This window comes from Oncorhynchus keta, chromosome 27 (assembly GCF_023373465.1).
Source record: "Oncorhynchus keta strain PuntledgeMale-10-30-2019 chromosome 27, Oket_V2, whole genome shotgun sequence".
NCBI lineage: Eukaryota > Metazoa > Chordata > Actinopteri > Salmoniformes > Salmonidae > Oncorhynchus > Oncorhynchus keta.
Genome location: NC_068447.1, coordinates 6007061 through 6032001, shown reverse-complemented (window position 1 = coordinate 6032001; position 24941 = coordinate 6007061). Strand labels below are relative to the sequence as shown.

Sequence of the window (24941 nt, the reverse complement as noted above, 5' to 3'; positions counted from 1 at the left end):
GGTCAACAGGTGGTGAGGTCATCAGACAGTAGTGGTGAGGTCATCAGACAGTAGTGGTGAGGTCATCAGACAGAACCTTTCTCTACCAATGAGTAGATCTCTAGCAGCAGTTCACCTTTAGTTTCTCCTTCTTTTACCTTTTTAGCAGGTAGTTTCTCACCTTCCCGAGGTCGTGACCCCCACTCCCGTCTCACCTTTCCCGTGACCCTCCCCCTCTCGTCTCACCTTCCCCGAGGCCGTGACCCCCTCCCCCACTCGTCTCACCTTCCCCGAGGCCGTGACCCCCTCCGTCTCACCTTCCCCCTCCCCCACTCGTCTCACCTTCCCGAGGCCGTGACCCCCTCCCCCACTCGTCTCACCTTCCCCGAGGCCGTGACCCCCTCCCGTCTCACCTTCCCCGAGGCCGTGACCCCTCCCCCACCGTCTCACCTTCCCCGAGGCCGTGACCCCCCTCCCCACTCGTCTCACCTTCCCGAGGCCGTGACCCCCTCCCGTCTCACCTTCCCCGAGGCCGTGACCCCCTCCCGTCTCACCTTCCCGAGGCCGTGACCCCCTCCCCTCCCTCCCGTCTCACCTTCCCGAGGCCGTGACCCCCTCCCGTCTCACCTTCCCCGAGGCCGTGACCCCCTCCCGTCTCACCTTCCCCGAGGCCGTGACCCCCTCCCGTCTCACCTTCCCCGAGGCCGTGACCCCCTCCCGTCTCACCTTCCCCGAGGCCGTGACCCCCTCCCGTCTCACCTTCCCCGAGGCCGTGACCCCCCTCCCGTCTCACCTTCCCCGAGGCCGTGACCCCCCCCGTCTCACCTTCCCCGAGGCCGTGACCCCCTCCCGTCTCACCTTCCCGAGGCCGTGACCCCCTCCCGTCTCACCTTCCCCGAGGCCGTGACCCCCTCCCGTCTCACCTTCCCCGAGGCCGTGACCCCCCCTCCCGTCTCACCTTCCCCGAGGCCGTGACCCCCTCCCGTCTCACCTTCCCCGAGGCCGTGACCCCCCCTCCCGTCTCACCTTCCCCGAGGCCGTGACCCCCCTCCCGTCTCACCTTCCCGAGGCCGTGACCCCCTCCCGTCTCACCTTCCCCGAGGCCGTGACCCCCTCCCGTCTCACCTTCCCCGAGGCCGTGACCCCCTCCCGTCTCACCTTCCCGAGGCCGTGACCCCCTCCCGTCTCACCTTCCCCGAGGCCGTGACCCCCTCCCGTCTCACCTTCCCCGAGGCCGTGACCCCCCCTCCCGTCTCACCTTCCCCGAGGCCGTGACCCCCCCTCCCGTCTCACCTTCCCCGAGGCCGTGACCCCCTCCCGTCTCACCTTCCCCGAGGCCGTGACCCCCTCCCGTCTCACCTTCCCGAGGCCGTGACCCCCTCCCGTCTCACCTTCCCCGAGGCCGTGACCCCCCTCCCTCCCCCGTGACCCCCCTCACCTTCCCGAGGCCGTGACCCCCTCCCGTCTCACCTTCCCCGAGGCCGTGACCCCCCTCCAGTCTCACCTTCCCCGAGGCCGTGACCCCCCTCCAGTCTCACCTTCCCCGAGGCCGTGACCCCCTCCCGTCTCACCTTCCCCGAGGCCGTGACCCCCTCCCGTCTCACCTTCCCCGAGGCCGTGACCCCCGTCTCACCTTCCCCGAGGCGGTGACCCCCCCCCCTCCCGTCTCACCTTCCCCGAGGCGGTGACCATAACCATCATCTTCTGCAGGTTGAACTCATCCCTGGACAACGTTTCTATGGTGACCTCGTTCTTAACCTGGCTGCGGGGTTTACGGGCTTCGTAGAACAGCTTCCACAGGTGGGCCAGCCACGCCTGGAGCAGAGTCACCTGGGATGACAGACGCTTCAGCACCATGGGGAATAACCCGTCTGTGGAGGGGGAACCACGGACAGACGGGGAGGGGGAACCACGGACAGACGGGGAGGGGGACCATGGACAGACGGGGGGGGAACCACGGACAGACGGGGGGGGAACCACGGACAGACGGGGGGGGGGGAACCACGGACAGACGGGGGGGGAACCACGGACAGACGAGGGGGGAACCACGGACAGACGGGGGGGGAACCACGGACAGACGGGAGGGGGGGGAACCACGGACAGACGGACACACGTTATGATCTACAGTTTCAGTCGTTAGATTATAAAAACAGTTATCGGGAAGGAACCACACGATAGAAGGCTGGACCGCAACAAACCACCTCAGGTTTATCAGGACGACAGTGGATTCTCTCTACAGGGACACGACATACACGAGGCAGACGACACTGAAGCCCACATACTGATCTACAAACAAATTACAGACTACAAGAACTACAACAAAGACTACAGGAACTACACCAAAGACTACAAGAACTACACCAAAGACTACAAGAACACACCAAAGACTACAAGAACTACAACAAAGACTACAAGGACACACCAAAGACTACAAGAACACACCAAAGACTACAAGAACACACCAAAGACTACAAGAACACACCAAACACTACAACAAAGACTACAACAAAGACTACAAGAACACACCAAACACTACAACAAAGACTACAACAAAGACTACAAGAACACACCAAACACTACAAAGACTACACCAAAGACTACAAGAACTACACCAAAGACTACAAGAACTACACCAAAGACTACAAGAACTACACCAAAGACTACAAGAACTACACCAAAGACTACAAGAACTACACCAAAGACTACAAGAACTACACCAAAGACTACAAGAACTACACCAAAGACTACAAGAACTACACCAAAGACTACAAGAACTACACCAAAGACTACAAGAACACACCAAAGACTACAAGAACACACCAAAGACTACAAGAACTACACCAAAGACTACAAGGAACACACCAAAGACTACAGTTTCAGAACTACACCAAAGACTACAAGAACTACACCAAAGACTACAAGAACTACACCAAAGACTACAAGAACTACACCAAAGACTACAAGAACTACACCAAAGACTACAAGAACACACCAAAGACTACAAGAACACACCAAAGACTACAATAACTACACCAAAGACTACAAGAACACACCAAAGACTACAATAACACACCAAAGACTACAAGAACACACCAAAGACTACAAGAACACACCAAAGACTACAAGAACACAACAATAACACACCAAAGACTACAAGAACACAACAATAACTACACCAAAGACTACAAGAACACAACAAGAACACACCAAAGACTACAAGAACACAACAAGAACACACCAAAGACTACAAGAACACAACAAGAACACACCAAAGACTACAAGAACACAACAAGAACACACCAAAGACTACAAGAACACACCAAAGACTACAAGAACACAACAAGAACACACCAAAGACTACAAGAACACACCAAAGACTACAAGAACACAACAAGAACACACCAAAGACTACAAGAACACAACAAGAACACACCAAAGACTACAAGAACACAACAAGAACACACCAAAGACTACAAGAACACAACAAGAACACACCAAAGACTACAAGAACACAACAAGAACACACCAAAGACTACAAGAACACTACAAGAACACAACAAGGACACACCAAAGACTACAAGAACACACCAAAGACTACAAGAACACACCAAAGACTACAAGAACACACCAAAGACTACAAGAACACACCAAAGACTACAAGGAACACACCAAACAACAAAGCAGAAACTTTAAAATCAGATCCCTTCGCTACTGATCGTCAACATAAGCAAACAGAAAGGACAGAAAGCCCAGAGCTTTACCTTGAATGGCTGGATCCAAGCGCAGCAATGAGAAAACCAAAGAGACAGAGCAAGACTTAAACCAATCGGGGATAGCAATACATAAGAGGACAGTTAACTGAGACAGGGTCAAATACATTGCCGGCGGCAACAAAAACAGGCAATCACAAATACTTCTACAAAGCCAAAAAGAAACAAAAACACAAAAAAATATATATATTTTATAAATAATAAAAATTAAAAAATTAACAAAAAAGACTGTTAAAAACTTCAATACATATATTTTAAAAAAGGGAATGACTAAGCATAATAACATTAGAGAAACACTTTTTTTTCCTGTCATCCTTAATAATTATATTTTATGCACGTTGTCTTTTCTACATTGTGTATTTTAAAATGATAACATGAATAACGTTAGCTGGGCTCTGATCTCTGACGTTCTTTACCAGCTTTCTTGCCAAACTCCCCCTCCAGCTCGGCCTGGGTCCCAGTGAGTGGCAGGTCCACCATCTCCATGGTAACAACATCAGCAAGGGCCTCCTCTCTGGTCCATACCACACGTCCTGGAATCACAGGGGTTGGTTAGAAGCCTCGTCTAGGGTGTGTGTGTGTGTGTGTGTGATGTTCTTATTAGGATCCCCGTTAGCCAATGGTGAAAGCTAGTCTTCCTGGGGCCTGACACATAACAAAAAGAGACATTACATACTTTACAATTTATTATTTATTTGTAAAAAAATATATATATAAAAAAAATAAAGCAAATTTCCTGCAAGTCTACACATTTCTCGATGGAGCCGAGAATCCCTTTCGCAGTTTAAAGCTAATTTCCTACAATTCTATGCATTTCGCCATGAACAATGCTGTGTTCTTTCGCACAAACATAATAACAAAATTAATACCAATAAATGCTTTGTTTTTTTTAATTTTCAATTCTCCCCGACCGTCTAACTTATGTTAGATTTTAAAAAACATTTGAATGAGAACAATCTAGACCATTATCTTTTTCTACATATTTTATATATATGATTTTTCGTTTAAGTTTACACACCGAGAGCGCTTTTCCATCCCAATTTTTTTTTTTTTTTTTTTTTTTACCCCAAAAAATACAAAGATTACAAATGGCAGACAAATCCCTAATGTGTGTGATGTCTCACCCTTCTGGTTTTACAAGGATACTAAAACAAGGAAAATTCAGACAAGTGGGGATATTTCTCAGTCCCCACAAGGAAGAAAAAGCTATTTTAGGCTGAGGGGGGTTAGTTTACAATCAGGGTTAGGAGTTGGGTTCAGAGTTAAGGTTAGGGAAAATAGCATTTTGAATGGGAATCGATGGTTTGGTCCTCACAAGGATAGTAAAACCAACGCGTGTGTGTGTGTGTGTGTGTGTGTGTGTGTGTGTGTGTGTGTGTGTGTGTGTGTGTGTGTGTGTGTGTGTAAACATACCTGGCTGCTGTATGAAGGTGAGAGCATGGTCCTGTGTCTGCACTAGGACCCTGTAGCCCACAGAGTCGTCCTTCTTCAGGAAGGCATGGACGTACAGCTGGGGAGGGGAGACGTCACAGGGTGAGACATCACACACTACAGGGTGAGACACTACAGGGTGAGACATCACACACCACAGGGTGAGACACCACACACTACAGGGTGAGACACCACACACTACAGGGTGAGACACCACACACTACAGGGTGAGACATCACACACTACAGGGTGAGACACCACAGGGTGAGACATCACACACTACAGGGTGAGACACTACAGGGTGAGACACTACAGGGTGAGACACTACAGGGTGAGACATCACACCACAGGGTGAGACACTACAGGGTGAGACGCTACAGGGTGAGACATCACACACTACAGGGTGAGACGCTACAGGGTGAGACGCTACAGGGTGAGACATCACACACTACAGGGTGAGACACTACAGGGTGAGACACCACACACTACAGGGTGAGACGCCACAGGGTGAGACACCACAGGGTGAGACACCACACACCACAGGGTGAGACACCACACACCACAGGGTGAGACACTACAGGGTGAGACACTACAGGGTGAGACACTACAGGGTGAGACACTACAGGGTGAGACATCACACACTACAGGGTGAGACACCACACACCACAGGGTGAGACACCACACACTACAGGGTGAGACCACACACTACAGGGTGAGACACTACAGGGTGAGACACTACAGGGTGAGACACTACAGGGTGAGACATCACACACTACAGGGTGAGACACTACAGGGTGAGACACCACACACCACAGGGTGAGACACTACACACTACAGGGTTAGACACTACAGGGTGAGACACTACAGGGTGAGACACCACACACTACAGGGTGAGACACTACAGGGTGAGACACTACACACTACAGGGTGAGACACTACACACTACAGGGTGAGACACTACAGGGTGAGACACCACAGGGTGAGACACCACACACTACAGGGTGAGACATTACACACCACAGGGTGAGACACTACACACTTCAGGGTGAGACACTACAGGGTGAGACACTACACACTTCAGGGTGAGACACTACAGGGTGAGACACCACAGGGTGAGACACCACAGGGTGAGACACTACAGGGTGAGACACTACAGGGTGAGACACTACAGGGTGAGACACTACAGGGTGAGACCACACACTACAGGGTGAGACATCACAGGGTGAGACCACACACTACAGGGTGGGACATCGCACACTACAGGGTGAGGCATCACAGGGTGAGACCACACACTACAGGGTGAGACATCACAGGGTGAGACCACACACTACAGGGTGAGACACCACAGGGTGAGACACCACAGGGGGAGACACCACAGGGGGAGACACCACAGGGGGAGACACCACAGGGGAGACACCACAGGGGGAGACACTACAGGGGGAGACACTACAGGGGGAGACACCACAGGGGGAGACACCACAGGGGAGACACTACAGGGGGAGACACCACAGGGGAGACACCACAGGGGGAGACACCACAGGGGGAGACATCACACACCACAGGGTGAGACATCACACACCACAGGGTGAGACACTACAGGGTGAGACACTACACACTACAGGGTGAGACACTACACACTACAGGGTGAGACACTACAGGGTGAGACACTACACACTACAGGGTGAGACACTACACACTACAGGGTGAGACATCACACACCACAGGGTGAGACACTACAGGGTGAGACACTACACACTACAGGGTGAGACACCACACACCACAGGGTGAGACACCACACACCACAGGGTGAGACATCACACACTACAGGGTGAGACACTACAGGGTGAGACACCACAGGGTGAGACACTACAGGGTGAGACATCACACACCACAGGGTGAGACGCTACAGGGTGAGACGCTACAGGGTGAGACATCACACACTACAGGGTGAGACACTACAGGGTGAGACACCACACACTACAGGGTGAGACGCCACAGGGTGAGACGCCACAGGGTGAGAAACTACAGGGTGAGACACCACAGGGTGAGAAACTACACACTACAGGGTGAGACACTACAGGGTGAGACACTACAGGGTGAGACACCACACACTACAGGGTGAGACACCACAGGGTGAGACACCACAGGGTGAGACACCACACACCACAGGGTGAGACACCACACACTACAGGGTGAGACACTACAGGGTGAGACACCACAGGGTGAGACACCACACACTACAGGGTGAGACACTACAGGGTGAGACACCACAGGGTGAGACACTACACACCACAGGGTGAGACACTACAGGGTGAGACACTACAGGGTGAGACACTACAGGGTGAGACACCACAGGGTGAGACACCACAGGGTGAGACACCACAGGGTGAGACACCACAGGGTGAGACACCACACCACAGGGTGAGACACCACAGGGTGAGACACTACAGGGGAGACACTACAGGGGGGAGACACTACAGGGGGAGACACCACAGGGTGAGACATCACACCACAGGGTGATACACCACAGGGTGAGACACCACAGGGTGAGACATCACACCACAGGGTGAGACACCACAGGGTGAGACATCACACCACAGGGTGAGACACCACAGGGTGAGACACCACAGGGTGAGACACCACACCACAGGGTGAGACACCACAGGGTGAGACACCACACCACAGGGTGAGACACCACAGGGTGAGACATCACACCACAGGGTGAGACACCACAGGGTGAGACACCACAGGGTGAGACACCACAGGGTGAGACACCACAGGGTGAGACACCACAGGGTGAGACACCACAGGGTGAGACACCACACCACAGGGTGAGACACCACAGGGTGAGACACCACACCACAGGGTGAGACATCACACCACAGGGTGAGACACCACAGGGTGAGACACCACAGGGTGAGACACCACAGGGTGAGACACCACAAGGGGGTCATCACACCACAGGGTGAGACACCACACCACAGGGTGAGACACCACACCACAGGGTGAGACACCACACCACAGGGTGAGACACCACACCACAGGGGGAGACACCACAGGGGGAGACACCACAGGGGGAGACACCACAGGGTGAGACACCACAGGGTGAGACACCACAGGGTGAGACACCACAGGGTGAGACACCACAGGGGGAGACACCACAGGGGGAGACACCACAGGGGAGACACCACAGGGGGAGACACCACAGGGTGAGACACCACAAGGGGGGTCATCACACCACAGGGTGAGACACCCGTAAAGCACTTCGACAATTCATAAATAAAATGTGATTTGATTGCCGTCCTGCACCCCAACATCGGCAGATTCCAACCGGGTTTCCTTTAGACTTTTCTGGAAGCGAGGGGTTGGATGTGTCAAAACCCCCATATTTACTACCCGCTCTCTCCGACATACAGACATCACTCACCGCGTGTGGTTTCCCATCGTTAGGCTCCAGGGGAAAGAGGACGGTGGTATCCAACAGCCTACCAGAGTCAACGCTGAACAGATTGATGGCGCAAGCCTGCAGTGGGAACGACAAGGGAGATAACCAACCACCGCGGTATAATTATTATATTATTATTATAATTACATTTCATTCATATTAAAATTAAAACTGCCAAAATTATACGGATCACACGCGTGACGCAACACTTAAGATGTTTAGGCGACACCGTGACGACACCGTGGCGACACCATGGCGACACCATGGCGACACCATATGGCGACACCATGGCGACACCATGGCGACACCATGGCGACACCATGACGACACCATGACGACTCACCGTTTCGTTTTTGGGAGTCATGACAGCAGCAACAGTCTTCTTCCCCGTGGTGGCAAATGAGACTAAGAACGCCTGTAAAAACAACAACAACAACAACAACAACGTGTTTATTATCTCCACTTAGAACTCGTTGACCTTCCAACATTTGAGGTCATATATTGTCCAGGTTGGTAAATGGTAAATAGTCACATAATACACGGTGTGCTACATAGCAGATGGACTACGCGTCTCTCTGGATAGTAGTAGGAGAAATATATAGCAGTAGAGACGCGTAGTACCGGGGAGAAATATATAGCAGTAGAGACGCGTAGTACCGGGGAGAAATATATAGCAGTAGAGACGCGTAGTACCGGGGAGAAATATATAGCAGTAGAGCCCCGTAGTACCGGGGAGAAATATATAGCAGTAGAGACGCGTAGTACCGGGGAGAAATATATAGCAGTAGAGCCGCGTAGTACCGGGGAGAAATATATAGCAGTAGAGCCCCGTAGTACCGGAGGAGAAATATATAGCAGTAGAGCCCCGTAGTACCGGGGAGAAATATATAGCAGTAGAGACGCGTAGTACCGGGGAGAAATATATAGCAGTAGAGACGCGTAGTACCGGGAGAAATATATAGCAGTAGAGACACGTAGTACCGGGAGAAATATATAGCAGTAGAGACGCGTAGTACCGGGAGAAATATATAGCAGTAGAGACGCGTAGTACCGGGAGAAATATATAGCAGTAGAGACGCGTAGTACCGGGAGAAATATATAGCAGTAGAGCCCCGTACTGTACCGGGAGAAATATATAGCAGTAGAGCCCCGTAGTACCGGGAGAAATATATAGCAGTAGAGCCCCGTAGTACCGGGAGAAATATATAGCAGTAGAGCCCCGTAGTACCGGGGAGAAATATATAGCAGTAGAGACGCGTAGTACCGGGGAGAAATATATAGCAGTAGAGACGCGTAGTACCGGGGAGAAATATATAGCAGTAGAGCCCCGTAGTACCGGGGAGAAATATATAACAGTAGAGCCCGTAGTACCGGGAGAAATATATAGCAGTAGAGACGCGTAGTACCGGGAGAAATATATAGCAGTAGAGACGCGTAGTACCGGGAGAAATATATAGCAGTAGAGACGCGTAGTACCGGGAGAAATATATAGCAGTAGAGACGCGTAGTACCGGGAGAAATATATATAGTAGAGCCCCGTAGTACCGGGAGAAATATATAGCAGTAGAGACGCGTAGTACCAGGGGAGAAATATATAGCAGTAGAGCCCCGTAGTACCGGGAGAAATATATGGCAGTAGAGCCCCGTAGTACCGGGAGAAATATATAGTAGTAGAGCCCCGTAGTACCGGGAGAAATATATAACAGTAGAGCCCCGTAGTACCGGGAGAAATATATAGCAGTAGAGACGCGTAGTACTGGGAGAAATATATAGCAGTAGAGCCCCGTAGTACCGGGGAGAAATATATAGCAGTAGAGACGCGTAGTACCGGGGAGAAATATATAGCAGTAGAGACGCGTAGTACCGGGGAGAAATATATAGCAGTAGAGACGCGTAGTACCGGGGAGAAATATATAGCAGTAGAGCCCCGTAGTACCGGGGAGAAATATATAGCAGTAGAGACGCGTAGTACCGGGGAGAAATATATAGCAGTAGAGACGCGTAGTACCAGGGGAGAAATATATAGCAGTAGAGCCCCGTAGTACCGGGGGAGAAATATATAGCAGTAGAGCCCCGTAGTACCGGGGGAGAAATATATAGCAGTAATCAAACTCACAGACGTGGTCTACTGTATATAGGTAGATACTGTATATAGGTAGATACTGTATATAGGTAGACATGGCTTACTGTATATAGGTAGACACGGCTTACTGTATATAGGTAGACACGGTTTACTGTATTTAGGTAGACACGGTTTACTGTATTTAGGTAGACACGGTTTACTGTATTTAGGTAGACACGGTTTACTGTATTTAGGTAGATATGGTTTACTGTATACAGGTAGATATGGTTTACTGTATACAGGTAGATATGGTTTACTGTATACAGGTAGATATGGTTGACTGTATTTAGGTAGACATGGTTTACTGTATATAGGTAGCTACTGTATATAGGTAGATACTGTATATAGGTAGATACTGTATATAGGTAGATACTGTATATAGGTAGATACTGTATATAGGTAGATATGGTTTACTGTATATAGGTAGATATGGTTTACTGTATATAGGTAGATATGGTTTACTGTATATAGGTAGATATGGTTTACTGTATATAGGTAGATATGGTTTACTGTATATAGGTAGATATGGTTTACTGTATATAGGTAGATATGGTTTACTGTATATAGGTAGATATGGTTTACTGTATATAGGTAGATATGGTTTACTGTATATAGGTAGATATGGTTTACTGTATATAGGTAGATATGGTTTACTGTATATAGGTAGATATGGTTTACTGTATATAGGTAGATATGGTTTACTGTATGGTATAACAAAAGTCAGTGACATTAATGATTGCCTGTCTGGGATTAATTACGTTTATTGAATTCAACTATATTGAATAAACAAAAATGAATGAATGAATGAATGAATGAATGTGTACCGGCTGGAAGTCTCTGAGTGGGGCGATGGTGTATCCATCAGCATTGAGCTGCAGCAGGACGTGGTGGTCTGGTCCGAGCTGGAGAAAGAACTCTGAGAGGGGGGAGCGGGCCGGGTGGGGCTGGCTGGACACCAGGACGGGCTGGAAGCCTGGGGACACCTCCAGATCCAGAGACTGGGGGAGAGGTTAGGAAAGGAAGCAACAGAAAGACATTGGTCATTCGTTTCCACTCATCAAACAATAGCATCAATGGGATAATTAATCCACAAGGTATTCACAGGATTGAAAAGGAAAAAAAATCCACTCGAAAACAATGGAAATTTGCTAACACGTTAACATTAGCTAGCGTCTACTCGCTCGCTGAACCAGTCTCAAAATCAACCCATATGAAACTAAAAGGCAGGGATGCCAACAACGCCAGTTCACACACTCCATGCTGAATACACATGCTAGCTAGTGCAGTGAAGTTCTCGCTCATTCCCAAATTAGTTTTCATTCTGTTCTGCTGTGATTGGTGCGCCGAGTTCTACAGCTGACTCCTCTCTGTGATGTCATCACGTTGGCCAAATGTTCCAGAGTAGCGAGACACAGAGCCAGTTGTCAGAAATCAGCATTTATCTGACTGACAACAGTCCTACAACTTTGGTTCCGTACAACTTCATCAACAAGCTGGCAAACTAGCTAGCGCATGACCGTTCAAACTAGCCAGCGCATGACCGTTCAAACTAGCTAGCGCATGACCGTTCAAACTAGCTAGCGTATGACCGTTCAAACTAGCTAGCGTATGACCGTTCAAACTAGCTAGCGTATGGCCGTTCAAACTAGCTAGCGCATGACCGTTCAAACTAGCGAGAGTATGGCCGTTCAAACTAGCGAGAGTATGGCCGTTCAAACTAGCGAGAGTATGGCCGTTCAAACTAGCTAGCGTATGGCCGTTCAAACTAGCGAGAGTATGGCCGTTCAAACTAGCTAGCGCATGACCGTTCAAACTAGCCAGCGCATGACCGTTCAAACTAGCTAGCGTATGACCGTTCAAACTAGCTAGCGCATGACCGTTCAAACTAGCCAGCGCATGACCGTTCAAACTAGCTAGCTTATGGCCGTTCAAACTAGCTAGAGTATGACCGTTCAAACTAACTAGAGTATGACCGTTCAAACTAACTAGAGTATGGCCGTTCAAACTAGCTAGCGTATGACCGTTCAAACTAGCTTGCTTATGACCGTTCAAACTAGCTTGCTTATGACCGTTCAAACTAGCTTGCTTATGACCGTTCAAACTAGCTTGCTTATGACCGTTCAAACTAGCTTGCTTATGACCGTTCAAACTAGCTAGCGTATAACCGTTCAAACTAGCTAGCGTATGACCGTTCAAACTAGCTAGCGTATGGCCGTTCAAACTAGCGTATGCGTATGGCCGTTCAAACTAGCTAGCGTATGGCCGTTCAAACTAGCTAGCGTCAATGGCCGTTCAAACTAGCTAGAGTATGACCGTTCAAACTAGCTAGAGTATGACCGTTCAAACTAGCTAGAGTATGACCGTTCAAACTAGCTAGAGTATGACCGTTCAAACTAGCTAGCGTATGGCCGTTCAAACTAGCTAGCTTATGGCCGTTCAAACTAGCTAGAGTATGACCGTTCAAACTAGCTAGCTTACGGCCGTTCAAACTAGCTAGAGTACGGCCGTTCAAACTAACTAGAGTATGGCCGTTCAAACTAACTAGAGTATGGCCGTTCAAACTAGCTAGCGTATGACCGTTCAAACTAGCTTGCTTATGACCGTTCAAACTAGCTTGCTTATGACCGTTCAAACTAGCTTGCTTATGACCGTTCAAACTAGCTTGCTTATGACCGTTCAAACTAGCTAGCTTATGACCGTTCAAACTAGCTTGCTTATGACCGTTCAAACTAGCTAGCGTATAACCGTTCAAACTAGCTAGCGAGAGTATGGCCGTTCAAACTAGCTAGCGAGAGTATGGCCGTTCAAACTATCTAACGTATGACCGTTCAAACTAGCTAGCACTAGGGCTGCTAGCTGGAGCATGCGTTGCCATAGTAGCCAGTGCGTCAAAGCTACCGAGAACAGAGTGATTTTCAGAACTAGGAATTTGTTTTAGGCAAGATGAGCAAACAACTTTTTTTTTTTTTTTTTTACAAATCGGTAGAGGCATGAATGTTGCCATTTGAGCGCGAGACGGTGTAGTCCACTGTTGAACTTGACTGCTGCCGAATGTATCAAGACGTTGGGACTTTCAAGATGCAAAGTGTCACTTGCCTCTTCATCAGGGAAGTGTTTTGCATCATAGGAGTCATCATGAGGTGTCAACTGACACGTTGTATCTTGAAAGTCCAACATCTTGAAAACTTGACACGCAAAAACATTTTTGGGAATGTTTTAACAAGTGGACTAATGAAAAAATATATATATAATAATGAAAAATAACCTTTTTTTGAGTGGATTCCTTTAAGAATCACAGAAGTTAAAGCAAAAACAGATGCCATGACTGAACCTTAAGATCGGAAGGCAAACCTTTTGGCTCGAGACACATTGGGATTTTGACATTTAAAGGAGGGCTGCTCAGATGTTTTATTTTTTAAGACCGATTTGTTTGTCAAAAATCGACTTGCAGGCTAGAAAAGGGACAGTTATTTGAAAATATACAGGTCCATTATCATGTATATATAATCATCGGATCATCTATCTCGCTCGCGGTCCATTATGTATATATAATCATCTCTCTCGCTCGCGGTCCATTATCATGTATATATAATCATCTCTCTCGCTCGCGGTCCATTATCGTCGGATCATCTATCGATCTCTCTCGCTCGCGGTCCATTATCGTCGGATCATCTATCGATCTCTCTCGCGGTCCATTATCGTCGGATCATCTATCGATCTCTCTCGCGGTCCATTATCGTCGGATCATCTATCGATCTCTCTCGCGGTCCATTATCGTCGGATCATCTATCGATCTCTCTCGCTCGCGGTCCATTATCGTCGGCTCATCTATCGATCTCTCGCTCGCGGTCCATTATCGTCGGCTCATCTATCGATCTCTCGCTCGCGGTCCATTATCGTCGGCTCATCTATCGATCTCTCGCTCGCGGTCCATTATCGTCGGCTCATCTATCGATCTCTCGCTCGCGGTCCATTATCGTCGGCTCATCTATCGATCTCTCGCTCGCGCTCGTCCATTATCGTCGGCTCATCTATCGATCGTCGGCTCTCTCGATCTCTCGCTCGCGGTCCATTATCGTCGGATCATCTATCGATCTCTCTCGCTCGCGGTCCATTATCGTCGGATCATCTATCGATCTCTCTCGCTCGAGGTCCATTATCGTCGGATCATCTATCGATCTCTCTCGCTCGCGGTCCATTATCGTCGGATCATCTATCGATCTCTCTCGCTCGCGGTCCATTATCGTCGGATCATCTATCGATCTCTCTCGCTCGAGGTCCATTATCATCGGATCATCTATCGATCTCTCTCGCTCGAGGTCCATTATCGTCGGATCATCTATTGATCTCTCTCGCTCGAGGTCCATTATCATCGGATCATCTAGCGATCTCTCCCGCTCGCGGTCCATTATCATCGGATCATCTATCGATCTCTCTCGCTCGAGGTCCATTATCATCGGATCATCTATCTATGGTCGATGGATAGATCTGAAATCCAATCCGATCCGATTTCACCTTTGATTCCCATCCTTGTTATTGAATACCGACTGTTATTCAAACTCATTACAAATTATTTTACTCTTATTCCATAAGATCAGTTGCAAACACATCTGTTTGCCATCAAGCACTGGCTCACTGAACGATACGGTTGTGGTGGTGGGAGACAGGTACCTGTAGTAGGATCTGGCTGAACTCTGGAGTCTCCTCAGCCTGTATCGGGAGGGTGTAGAGGGCGAGAGTGGCGGAATCCACACACATCAGCACCCCCTGACCAATCACCACACAGCTGGACTCAACACTGGAGAGCCACGGGGCTTCGACTGATCTCTGAGGACAACGACAGACAGGAATCACTGGGTTAGAGACAGGACATGTGTGTATAGGCTTACGGTGGACCAACAGACACAGTGTAGACGCTGACGGAGGAGTAACCCTTTGGGCTGGTTTCCCAGACACAGATTCCATTTCCTCCTGGACTGAAAAAGCATGCCGTTTTATTTATTTATAAATCTGGACTAGGCTTAATCTGGCTCTGGAAGAGAGGCCCTTTCCTGATACCTTCGTGAATTTTAAAATGGTTGCCAATGAAGGTTTGATGACAGTGCTAGAGTAGTGACCTGCTTGATGATCTCTCCGTCCTCTAGGCTATAGGCTATGATAGTGAGGTGAGAGTTAGGAACCACCCCCAACACATAGACCTCCTCTTCTCCCCCAGAGTACACTGCCTGGTACTGGACTGCATCACTGTGGGATACAGAAAATACTTAGTAGATCAGTTTTACAACAGTCCTGAAATTAAATGCAAATTACCTACGTGCTGTAGACTGGGTTCAAATACTATTTGAAATATTTTTAGATACTTTGAGTGTTTGATTGAGCCTTTATGGATTGCCAGATGGGCAGTGCTTGCACTTTTGGCTACATTTGATTGGCTCCATTGCGTCAGGTAAGCGTCACCAAGTGCAGCTAAATCGTTTGAAATAAAAACAAATACCATTTGAACCCATGTCTGGCCCCAGACAGCACCAGTGTCCTACCTGTCAGGCAGGTTCTCCACCCATTTCTGGTGTCCATTGGATAAGTAGTGGAGAGAGATGGCAGATTTCTTTAGCACAGACACAAGCTTTACGGTGTCCTGTATGGCCACAAAACACGCAGCCTGGAAGCTGAAATAGAGAGAGACATTATGAGCAGTTCGAAATCTCAAAAAATCAATGATGTCCATTTCTATTGAGAGAGTGTCTCTCAGATATAAAAATTGCAGATAATGAGAAACAGGTAAATCTGCACACGAAGACACAGAGACACACACACACCTGCCAGTATCCAGCACGGCCTCCCAGTTCAGCCCGCCAATGTTTGTGTCCCAGGAACGGAGCAAACGACCATCTCCAACCACCATCAGAGCATCTAGAGAAGACGTAAAGAACAGTCAAATATCCGCTGTGAAAGATGAAGGCAGGATCTTAAAATGAACATAGGCCTAGATAAAGCCAATGCTTTGACTCTGTACAACACGGTTATGTTGGCTAGGCCAAGAAACTAGGCAGGTTTACAACAAACGTTTAAAAGGCTGTAGTCACCTTGTCCATGCAGCAGAAGTATGTCTATGGTTCCCTCTGGTCCAGTCTTGTCCACGTGTCTCCAAACTGTAAAGTCAGAATGAAAAATATTTAACTCTATGCAACTCAACAAAAAAATCTGAGTCAAAGAGAAAAGCTATAAACCCATTCGTATTGTAATGTGAATTACAGATACTCACGGAGATCTCCAGTCCTGGAGTTGAAAGAGGCAAAGATATTCTTGTCGGTGGCGACGAACAGCTTTTTAGACGACTGTGTATTCGACTCAAAGTGGGCAAAGAGTGTCTTCCCCACATACTGCTGTCTCCTGGAGACACAAAAAGGGGAACATTTGTTTTTAACAGTCCAAGCCTTCTTGTTGAAATACAGCAAGCTATTTTTTACTTTAGTTAATCAATCACCAATGCACATAATCATTACTGTGGCATTTGGAGACAGTATCATATCATATCACAAGAAGGAGCAAGTGGGACAAATCTGGGGGTAACGGGTCTCCTTCCCCCATTGATCCTTAACCCCATTAAAAGAAGCGATCTGAAAATACATTTACATTCGTGAATGACTAGCATATATGTTCAAACAAGAGACGGGTGCAGACATGACAGGGCTAACTATTGAGTGAATCCAACCCCGGGGAGATCTACTGCCTTTTCGCCTGTGTCTTAATTAAGATCAACCACATCTGACGCTGTCAGTGGTTAGCACTTAGCATTAGCTTACGTTCACTAGCTGCATATAGCACAATCAATAGACATTCTCAATGGTAAAATAGCTAGCTAACATACCAATCAAATTTTCCAACTTGATCTTCGAAAACAGCTTCACTAATACAAAAAAAAGACAATAAGATTACAAAAAAAGACGTTAGTTTAGCCATTTTAACAGATGACTTCTTAGTGAAGGTAACGACCAAAGATGGTGGATACATGAAGATGATTCACTCAGGCCGTTAACCATTGAAAACAAAATGGTCAGTTCCGATCTGCTTAAAGGGGGTGGTTCTCCCATGGACACCAATGCAATAGCTGCTGGGTCTGGTCTGCTTATTTCATTGGCTGTAAATGTAACCAGAATAAAATAGGGAGTGGGGTGTCTCACTTTCTCTTCCGTCTCTGATAACCCATGTAATAATCCCTTCCGGGTTGATTTTCTTCTTCCTTTTATTTGGCGATGTGTAAACTAACATATAAGGTGCATTACCGCCTTCTACCGTGCTGGATTGTGATGGTAAGAGGACTATTGTCACTGAAACCAACCACCATACACACACTGTCTGTCTGTCTGTCTGTCTGTCTGTCTGTCTGTCTGTCTGCCTGTCTGCCTGTCTGTCTGTCTGTCTGTCAGGAGAGTAAGTCAATGGTATTTAATATAACTTATATTGTAGTCTATCTTTTATGGTATTCTGACCTAGGTTTAAAATACTTAATTTAAATATGTGCCCGGGTTGAACTTGCCTGGCTTAATAAGCCAATAGAAAAGTCCCAAAACTGTAAAACCCACCCATCAGACTCGAGAAAACGCTCAAAGTATTTGAACAAATATTTGTAAAGTATTTGAACCAGGTCAAGTGGTATAGTATTACTATTATAAGTGATAGTATTACTACTATAAGTGATAGTATTACTATTATAAGTGATAGTATTACTACTATAAGTGATAGTATTACTACTATAAGTGATAGTATTACTACTATAAGTGATAGTATTACTACTATAAGTGATAGTATTACTACTATAAGTGATAGTATTACTACTATAAGTGATAGTATTACTACTATAAGTGATAGTATTACTACTATAAGTGATAGTATTACTACTATAAGTGATAGTATTACTATTATAAGTGATAGTATTACTACTATAAGTGATAGTATTACTATTATAAGTGATAGTATTACTACTATAAGTGATAGTATTACTATTATAAGTGATAGTATTACTACTATAAGTGATAGTATTACTATTATAAGTGATAGTATTACTACTATAAGTGATAGTATTACTATTATAAGTGATAGTATTACTATTATAAGTGATAGTATTACTATTATAAGTGATAGTATTACTATTATAAGTGATAGTATTACTATTATAAGTGATAGTATTACTACTATAAGTGATAGTATTACTACTATAAGTGATAGTATTACTACTATAAGTGATAGTATTACTACTATAAGTGATAGTATTACTACTATAAGTGATAGTATTACTACTATAAGTGATAGTATTACTACTATAAGTGATAGTATTACTACTATAAGTGATAGTATTACTACTATAAGTGATAGTATTACTACTATAAGTGATAGTATTACTACTATAAGTGATAGTATTACTACTATAAGTGATATTATTACTATTATAAGTGATAGTATTACTACTATACGTGATAGTATTACTACTATAAGTGATAGTATTACTATTATAAGTGATAGTATTACTACTATAAGTGATAGTATTTACTATAAGTGATAGTATTACTATTATAAGTGATAGTATTACTATTATAAGTGATAGTATTACTATTATAAGTGATAGTATTACTATTATAAGTGATAGTATTACTATTATAAGTGATAGTATTACTATTATAAGTGATAGTATTACTATTATAAGTGATAGTATTACTATTATAAGTGATAGTATTACTACTATAAGTGATAGTATTACTACTATAAGTGATAGTATTACTATTATAAGTGATAGTATTACTACTATAAGTGATAGTATTACTATTATAAGTGATAGTATTACTATTATAAGTGATAGTATTACTATTATAAGTGATAGTATTACTACTATAAGTGATAGTATTTCTACTATAGTGATAGTATTACTACTATAAGTGATAGTATTACTACTATAAGTGATAGTATTACTACTATAAGTGATAGTATTACTACTATAAGTGATAGTATTACTACTATAAGTGATAGTATTACTATTATAAGTGATAGTATTACTATTATAAGTGATAGTATTACTACTATAAGTGATAGTATTACTACTATAAGTGATAGTATTACTACTATAAGTGATAGTATTACTACTATAAGTGATAGTATTACTACTATAAGTGATAGTATTACTATTATAAGTGATAGTATTACTACTATAAGTGATAGTATTACTACTATAAGTGATAGTATTACTACTATAAGTGATAGTATTACTACTATAAGTGATAGTATTACTATTATAAGTGATAGTATTACTATTATAAGTGATAGTATTACTACTATAAGTGATAGTATTACTACTATAAGTGATAGTATTACTACTATAAGTGATAGTATTACTACTATAAGTGATAGTATTACTACTATAAGTGATAGTATTACTACTATAAGTGATAGTATTACTACTATAAGTGATAGTATTACTACTATAAGTGATAGTATTACTACTATAAGTGATAGTATTACTATTATAAGTGATAGTATTACTATTATAAGTGATAGTATTACTACTATAAGTGATAGTATTACTACTATAAGTGATAGTATTACTACTATAAGTGATAGTATTACTACTATAAGTGATAGTATTACTATTATAAGTGATAGTATTACTATTATAAGTGATAGTATTACTACTATAAGTGATATTATTACTACTATAAGTGATATTATTACTACTATAAGTGATAGTATTACTACTATAAGTGATAGTATTACTACTATAAGTGATATTATTACTACTATAAGTGATAGTATTACTACTATAAGTGATAGTATTACTACTATAAGTGATAGTATTACTACTATAAGTGATAGTATTACTATTATAAGTGATAGTATTACTACTATAAGTGATAGTATTACTACTATAATTGATAGTTCAGTAGCCTGAGATGTACTGTAACTGTGCTGGAGGTCCATAAAGGGGATTTACATTAAGGGGAGGGGGATACCAATTAGTTGTACAGCTGAATGCATTCAACTGAAAAGTGTCTTCCTGCATTTTACCCAAGTAGTCCTATTGCCCGGGGTAAGTGGCCTGAGAAGTCGTGCAAGTTGAGCCTGCTCTGTGGTTGCCCCATTCCTGCATTTAACCCAAGTAGTCCTATTGCCCGGGGTAAGTGGCCTCATTGGGCAGGTTCATTACTTTGTATTTTTTTTTAACTGATTACCAAAATGCAAAAGAATTCCAGTAGTCTGGTCCTTCTGGTCTCTGAATTGTCTGTCGGTGAAAATGGCTACTAAAAATGGCTGCCCGATGGGCAAGGGCTTTTCACGCCTTAATGTCAACTACCCAGCTTCTATGAAAAACCCTACATAGAGGGTTATTCTTAGCACAATCTGGGAATGGTTATGCTTAGAAACCTCAATGAAGGGTTCTACCAAGAACCCTTTTATCCTCTTAAGGTTCTTCATAGAACCCTCCAAAATGGTTCTACTAAGAACCCTTTTCATCTGTGAAACGTTCTGTCTAGAATCTGCTCTATGAGATGCTAACCTATGGTGGGAAGCCAATACCTAGGTACCGTATCTCATGATCCCCTAACCCAGTGGTTCTCAAACCTCTCCTCGTGGACCCTCAGACGTTTTCACAGTGTTGCTGTGAAACCCGATTCACTTATTCAAGGGCTTGGGATAATTAGTTAACAAGTTAAATCAGAGTATCTGGAATAGTTCAAATGCATTGAACTGGTGGTGGTTTCCAAGGAAACCTGAAGAACCGTGGAATTCTGCGTCGGGCATTTGATTGGTTGATTGATCTTATGGCTTTTCTCTGTGATCCAGGCTACAGAAACAACAAGGTGTACAGTCAGATCCTTGTTGGCGACAGAATGCTGGCTACAGGATGTTGGCTACAGGATGCCGGCTACAGGATGTTGGCTACAGGATGCCGGCTACAGGATGCTGGCTACAGGATGCTGGCTACAGGATGCTGGCTACAGGATGTTGGCTACAGGATGCTGGCTACAGGATGTTGGCTACAGGATGCTGGCTACAGGATGTTGGCTACAGGATGCCGGCTACAGGATGTTGGCTACAGGATGCCTACAGGGCTACAGGATGCTGGCTACAGGATGTTGGCTACAGGATGTTGGCTACAGGATGTTGGCTACAGGATGCTGGCTACAGGATGCTGGCTACAGGATGCTGGCTACAGGATGTTGGCTACAGGATGTTGGCTACAGGATGCTGGCTACAGGATGTTGGCTACAGGATGCTGGCTACAGGATGTTGGCTACAGGATGCTGGCTACAGGATGTTGGCTACAGGATGCTGGCTACAGGATGCTGGCTACAGGATGTTGGCTACAGGATGCTGGCTACAGGATGCTGGCTACAGGATGCTGGCTACAGGATGCTGGCTACAGGATGCCGGCTACAGGATGCCGGCTACAGGATGCTGGCTACAGGATGCTGGCTACAGGATGCTGGCTACAGGATGCTGGCTACAGGATGCTGGCTACAGGATGCTGGCTACAGGATGCTGGCAGGATGCTGGCAGGATGCCGGCTACAGGATGCTGGCTACAGGATGCTGGCTACAGGATGCTGGCTACAGGATGCTGGCTACAGGATGCTGGCTACAGGATGCTGGCTACAGGATGCTGGCTACAGGATGTTGGCTACAGGATGCCGGCTACAGGATGTTGGCTACAGGATGCTGGCAGGATGTTGGCTACAGGACAGGATGCTGGCTACAGGATGCAGGATGGCTACAGGATGCTGGCTACAGGATGCTGGCTACAGGATGCTGGCTACAGGATGCTGGCTACAGGATGCTGGCTACAGGATGCTGGCTACAGGATGCTGGCTACAGGATGCCGGCTACAGGATGCTGGCTACAGGATGCTGGCTACAGGATGCTACAGGGCTACAGGATGCTGGCTACAGGATGCTGGCTACAGGATGCTGGCTACAGGATGCTGGCTACAGGATGCCGGCTACAGGATGGCTACAGGATGCTGGCTACAGGATGTTGGCTACAGGATGCCGGCTACAGGATGCTGGCTACAGGATGCTGGCTACAGGATGCTGGCTACAGGATGCTGGCTACAGGATGCTGGCTACAGGATGCTGGCTACAGGATGCTGGCTACAGGATGCTGGCTACAGGATGCTGGCTACAGGATGCCGGCTACAGGATGCTGGCTACAGGATGCTGGCTACAGGATGCTGGCTACAGGATGCTGGCTACAGGATGCCGGCTACAGGATGTTGGCTACAGGATGCTGGCTACAGGATGTTGGCTACAGGATGTTGGCTACAGGATGTTGGCTACAGGATGCTGGCTACAGGATGCTGGCTACAGGATGCCGGCTACAGGATGCTGGCTACAGGATGCTGGCTACAGGATCCTGGCTACAGGACCGGCTACAGGATGCTGGAGTGACAGGATGCCGGCAGACAGGATGCTGGCTACAGGAGTTCAGGGCCCAAGGACTGGAGGACAGGATGTGGCTACAGGATGGCTCAGGATGCATATGAGCTGGAACAGGGCTCCTGGCTACAGGATGCTGGCTAAGAGGACAGGATGCTGGCAGGAGACAGGATGCCGGCTACAGGATGTTGGCTACAGGATGCTGGCTACAGGATGTATGGCTACAGGATTGATTGCCGGCAGGATTTGGCCCACAGGATGCCGGCTACAGGATGTCATTGTAAACAGGATTTTGTTGCTTAACTGACTTGCTACAGGATGTTAATTACAGGATGTTGGCTACAAAAAAGGAATCTAAAAGTGACTGTTGGCTACAGGATGCCGGCTACAGGATGCTGGCTACAGGAGGGCAGCAGAGTCATGGCTCTCAGGATGCTGGCTACAGGATGTGGCTACAGGATGCTGGCTAGGATGCCGGCTAACAGGATGCTGGCTACATGATGTTGGCCAGGATGCTGGCTACAGGATGTTGGCTACAGGATCGGCAAAGGATGTTGGCTACAGGATGCTGGCTACAGGATGTTGGCATACATACAGGATGTCCTACAGGATGTTGGCTACAGGATGCCGGCTACAGGACCCTGGCATTACAGGATGCCGGCCAACTGAGCTACAGGATGTTGGCTACAGGATGCCGGCTACAGGATGTTGGCTACAGGATGCCGGCTACAGGATGTTGGCTACAGGATGCCGGCTACAGGATGCACATAGCTACAGGATGCCGGTTGTTGGAAACTACTACAGGATGTGGCTACAGGATGTTGGCATCATTCAGAATGCCGGCTACAGGATTTTACAGGGATGGCTACAGGATGTAGATTTCCCCCAGGATGACATACAGGATGCCGGCTACGGGATTGGCTACAGGATGCCTACAGGATGTTGGCTACAGGATGCTGGCTACAGGATGCTGGCACAGGATGCCGGCTACAGGATGCCCTATTTACAGGATGCCGGCTTTGAGAATGCCGGCTACAGGATGTTGGCTACAGGATGCTGGCTACAGGATGCCGCACCTACAGGATGCTGGCTACAAGATGCTGGCTACAGGATGTTGGCACCAGGATGCCGGCTATTTAGGATGCTGGCTACAAGATGCTGGCTACAGGATGCTGGCACAGGATGTTGGCATATTTACAGGAGCTTTGGCTACAGGATGTTTCCCTATTTAGTGCAGGATGCTTAGCAGGATGTTGGCACCCAGGATGCCGGCTACAGGATGTTGCTACAGGATGCCGGCTACAGGATGCTGGCTACAGGATGCCGGCTTTACAGGATGCTGGCTACAAGATGCTGGCTACAGGATGCTGGCTACAGGATGCCGGCTACAGGATGCTGGCTACAGGATGCTGGCTACAGGATGCTGGCTACAGGATGCTGGCTACAGGATGCCGGCTACAGGATGCTGGCTACAGGATGCTGGCTACAGGATGCTGGCTACAGGATGCTGGCTACAGGATGCTGGCTACAGGATGCCGGCTACAGGATGCTGGCTACAGGATGTTGGCTACAGGATGCCGGCTACAGATAAATGTCCAGACTTCCTCTACAAACTCATCTGTTGGAGTGACAACCCTGCAGACAGACCGGACTTCAAGGAGTTCAGGCCCAAACTGGAGAACATCAACCGCTATGAGCTGGAACAGGGCTCCTGAGTGGCGCAGCGGTCTAAGACACTGCATCTCAGTGCAAGAAGTGTCACTGCAGTCCCTG

The 24941-nt window shown here is 46.5% G+C and overlaps 1 protein-coding gene across 2 annotated transcripts in view; it reads right to left on the bottom strand.

The window, feature by feature from the left end:
• Positions 1–17900, bottom strand: part of LOC118382079 (ER membrane protein complex subunit 1-like) — a 39211-nt gene extending 21311 nt beyond the window's left edge. For both annotated transcript variants that reach the window (XR_008082152.1, XM_052481330.1), the window contains exons 1-13: positions 17616–17900; positions 17010–17137; positions 16831–16896; positions 16564–16657; positions 16285–16413; positions 15865–15991; positions 15419–15574; positions 11572–11745; positions 8969–9040; positions 8608–8703; positions 5163–5259; positions 4166–4282; positions 1651–1850 (exon numbers count right to left, since the gene is read on the bottom strand). Coding sequence is in view for 1 of the 2 variants with exons in the window: in XM_052481330.1 (XP_052337290.1) it covers positions 1651–1850; positions 4166–4282; positions 5163–5259; positions 8608–8703; positions 8969–9040; positions 11572–11745; positions 15419–15574; positions 15865–15991; positions 16285–16413; positions 16564–16657; positions 16831–16896; positions 17010–17137; positions 17616–17758 (1599 nt within the window). In the remaining variant the exon portion in view is untranslated. The remainder of the gene's footprint in view (positions 1–1650; positions 1851–4165; positions 4283–5162; positions 5260–8607; positions 8704–8968; positions 9041–11571; positions 11746–15418; positions 15575–15864; positions 15992–16284; positions 16414–16563; positions 16658–16830; positions 16897–17009; positions 17138–17615) is intronic.
• Between the last annotated feature and the right edge of the window lie 7041 nt (positions 17901–24941).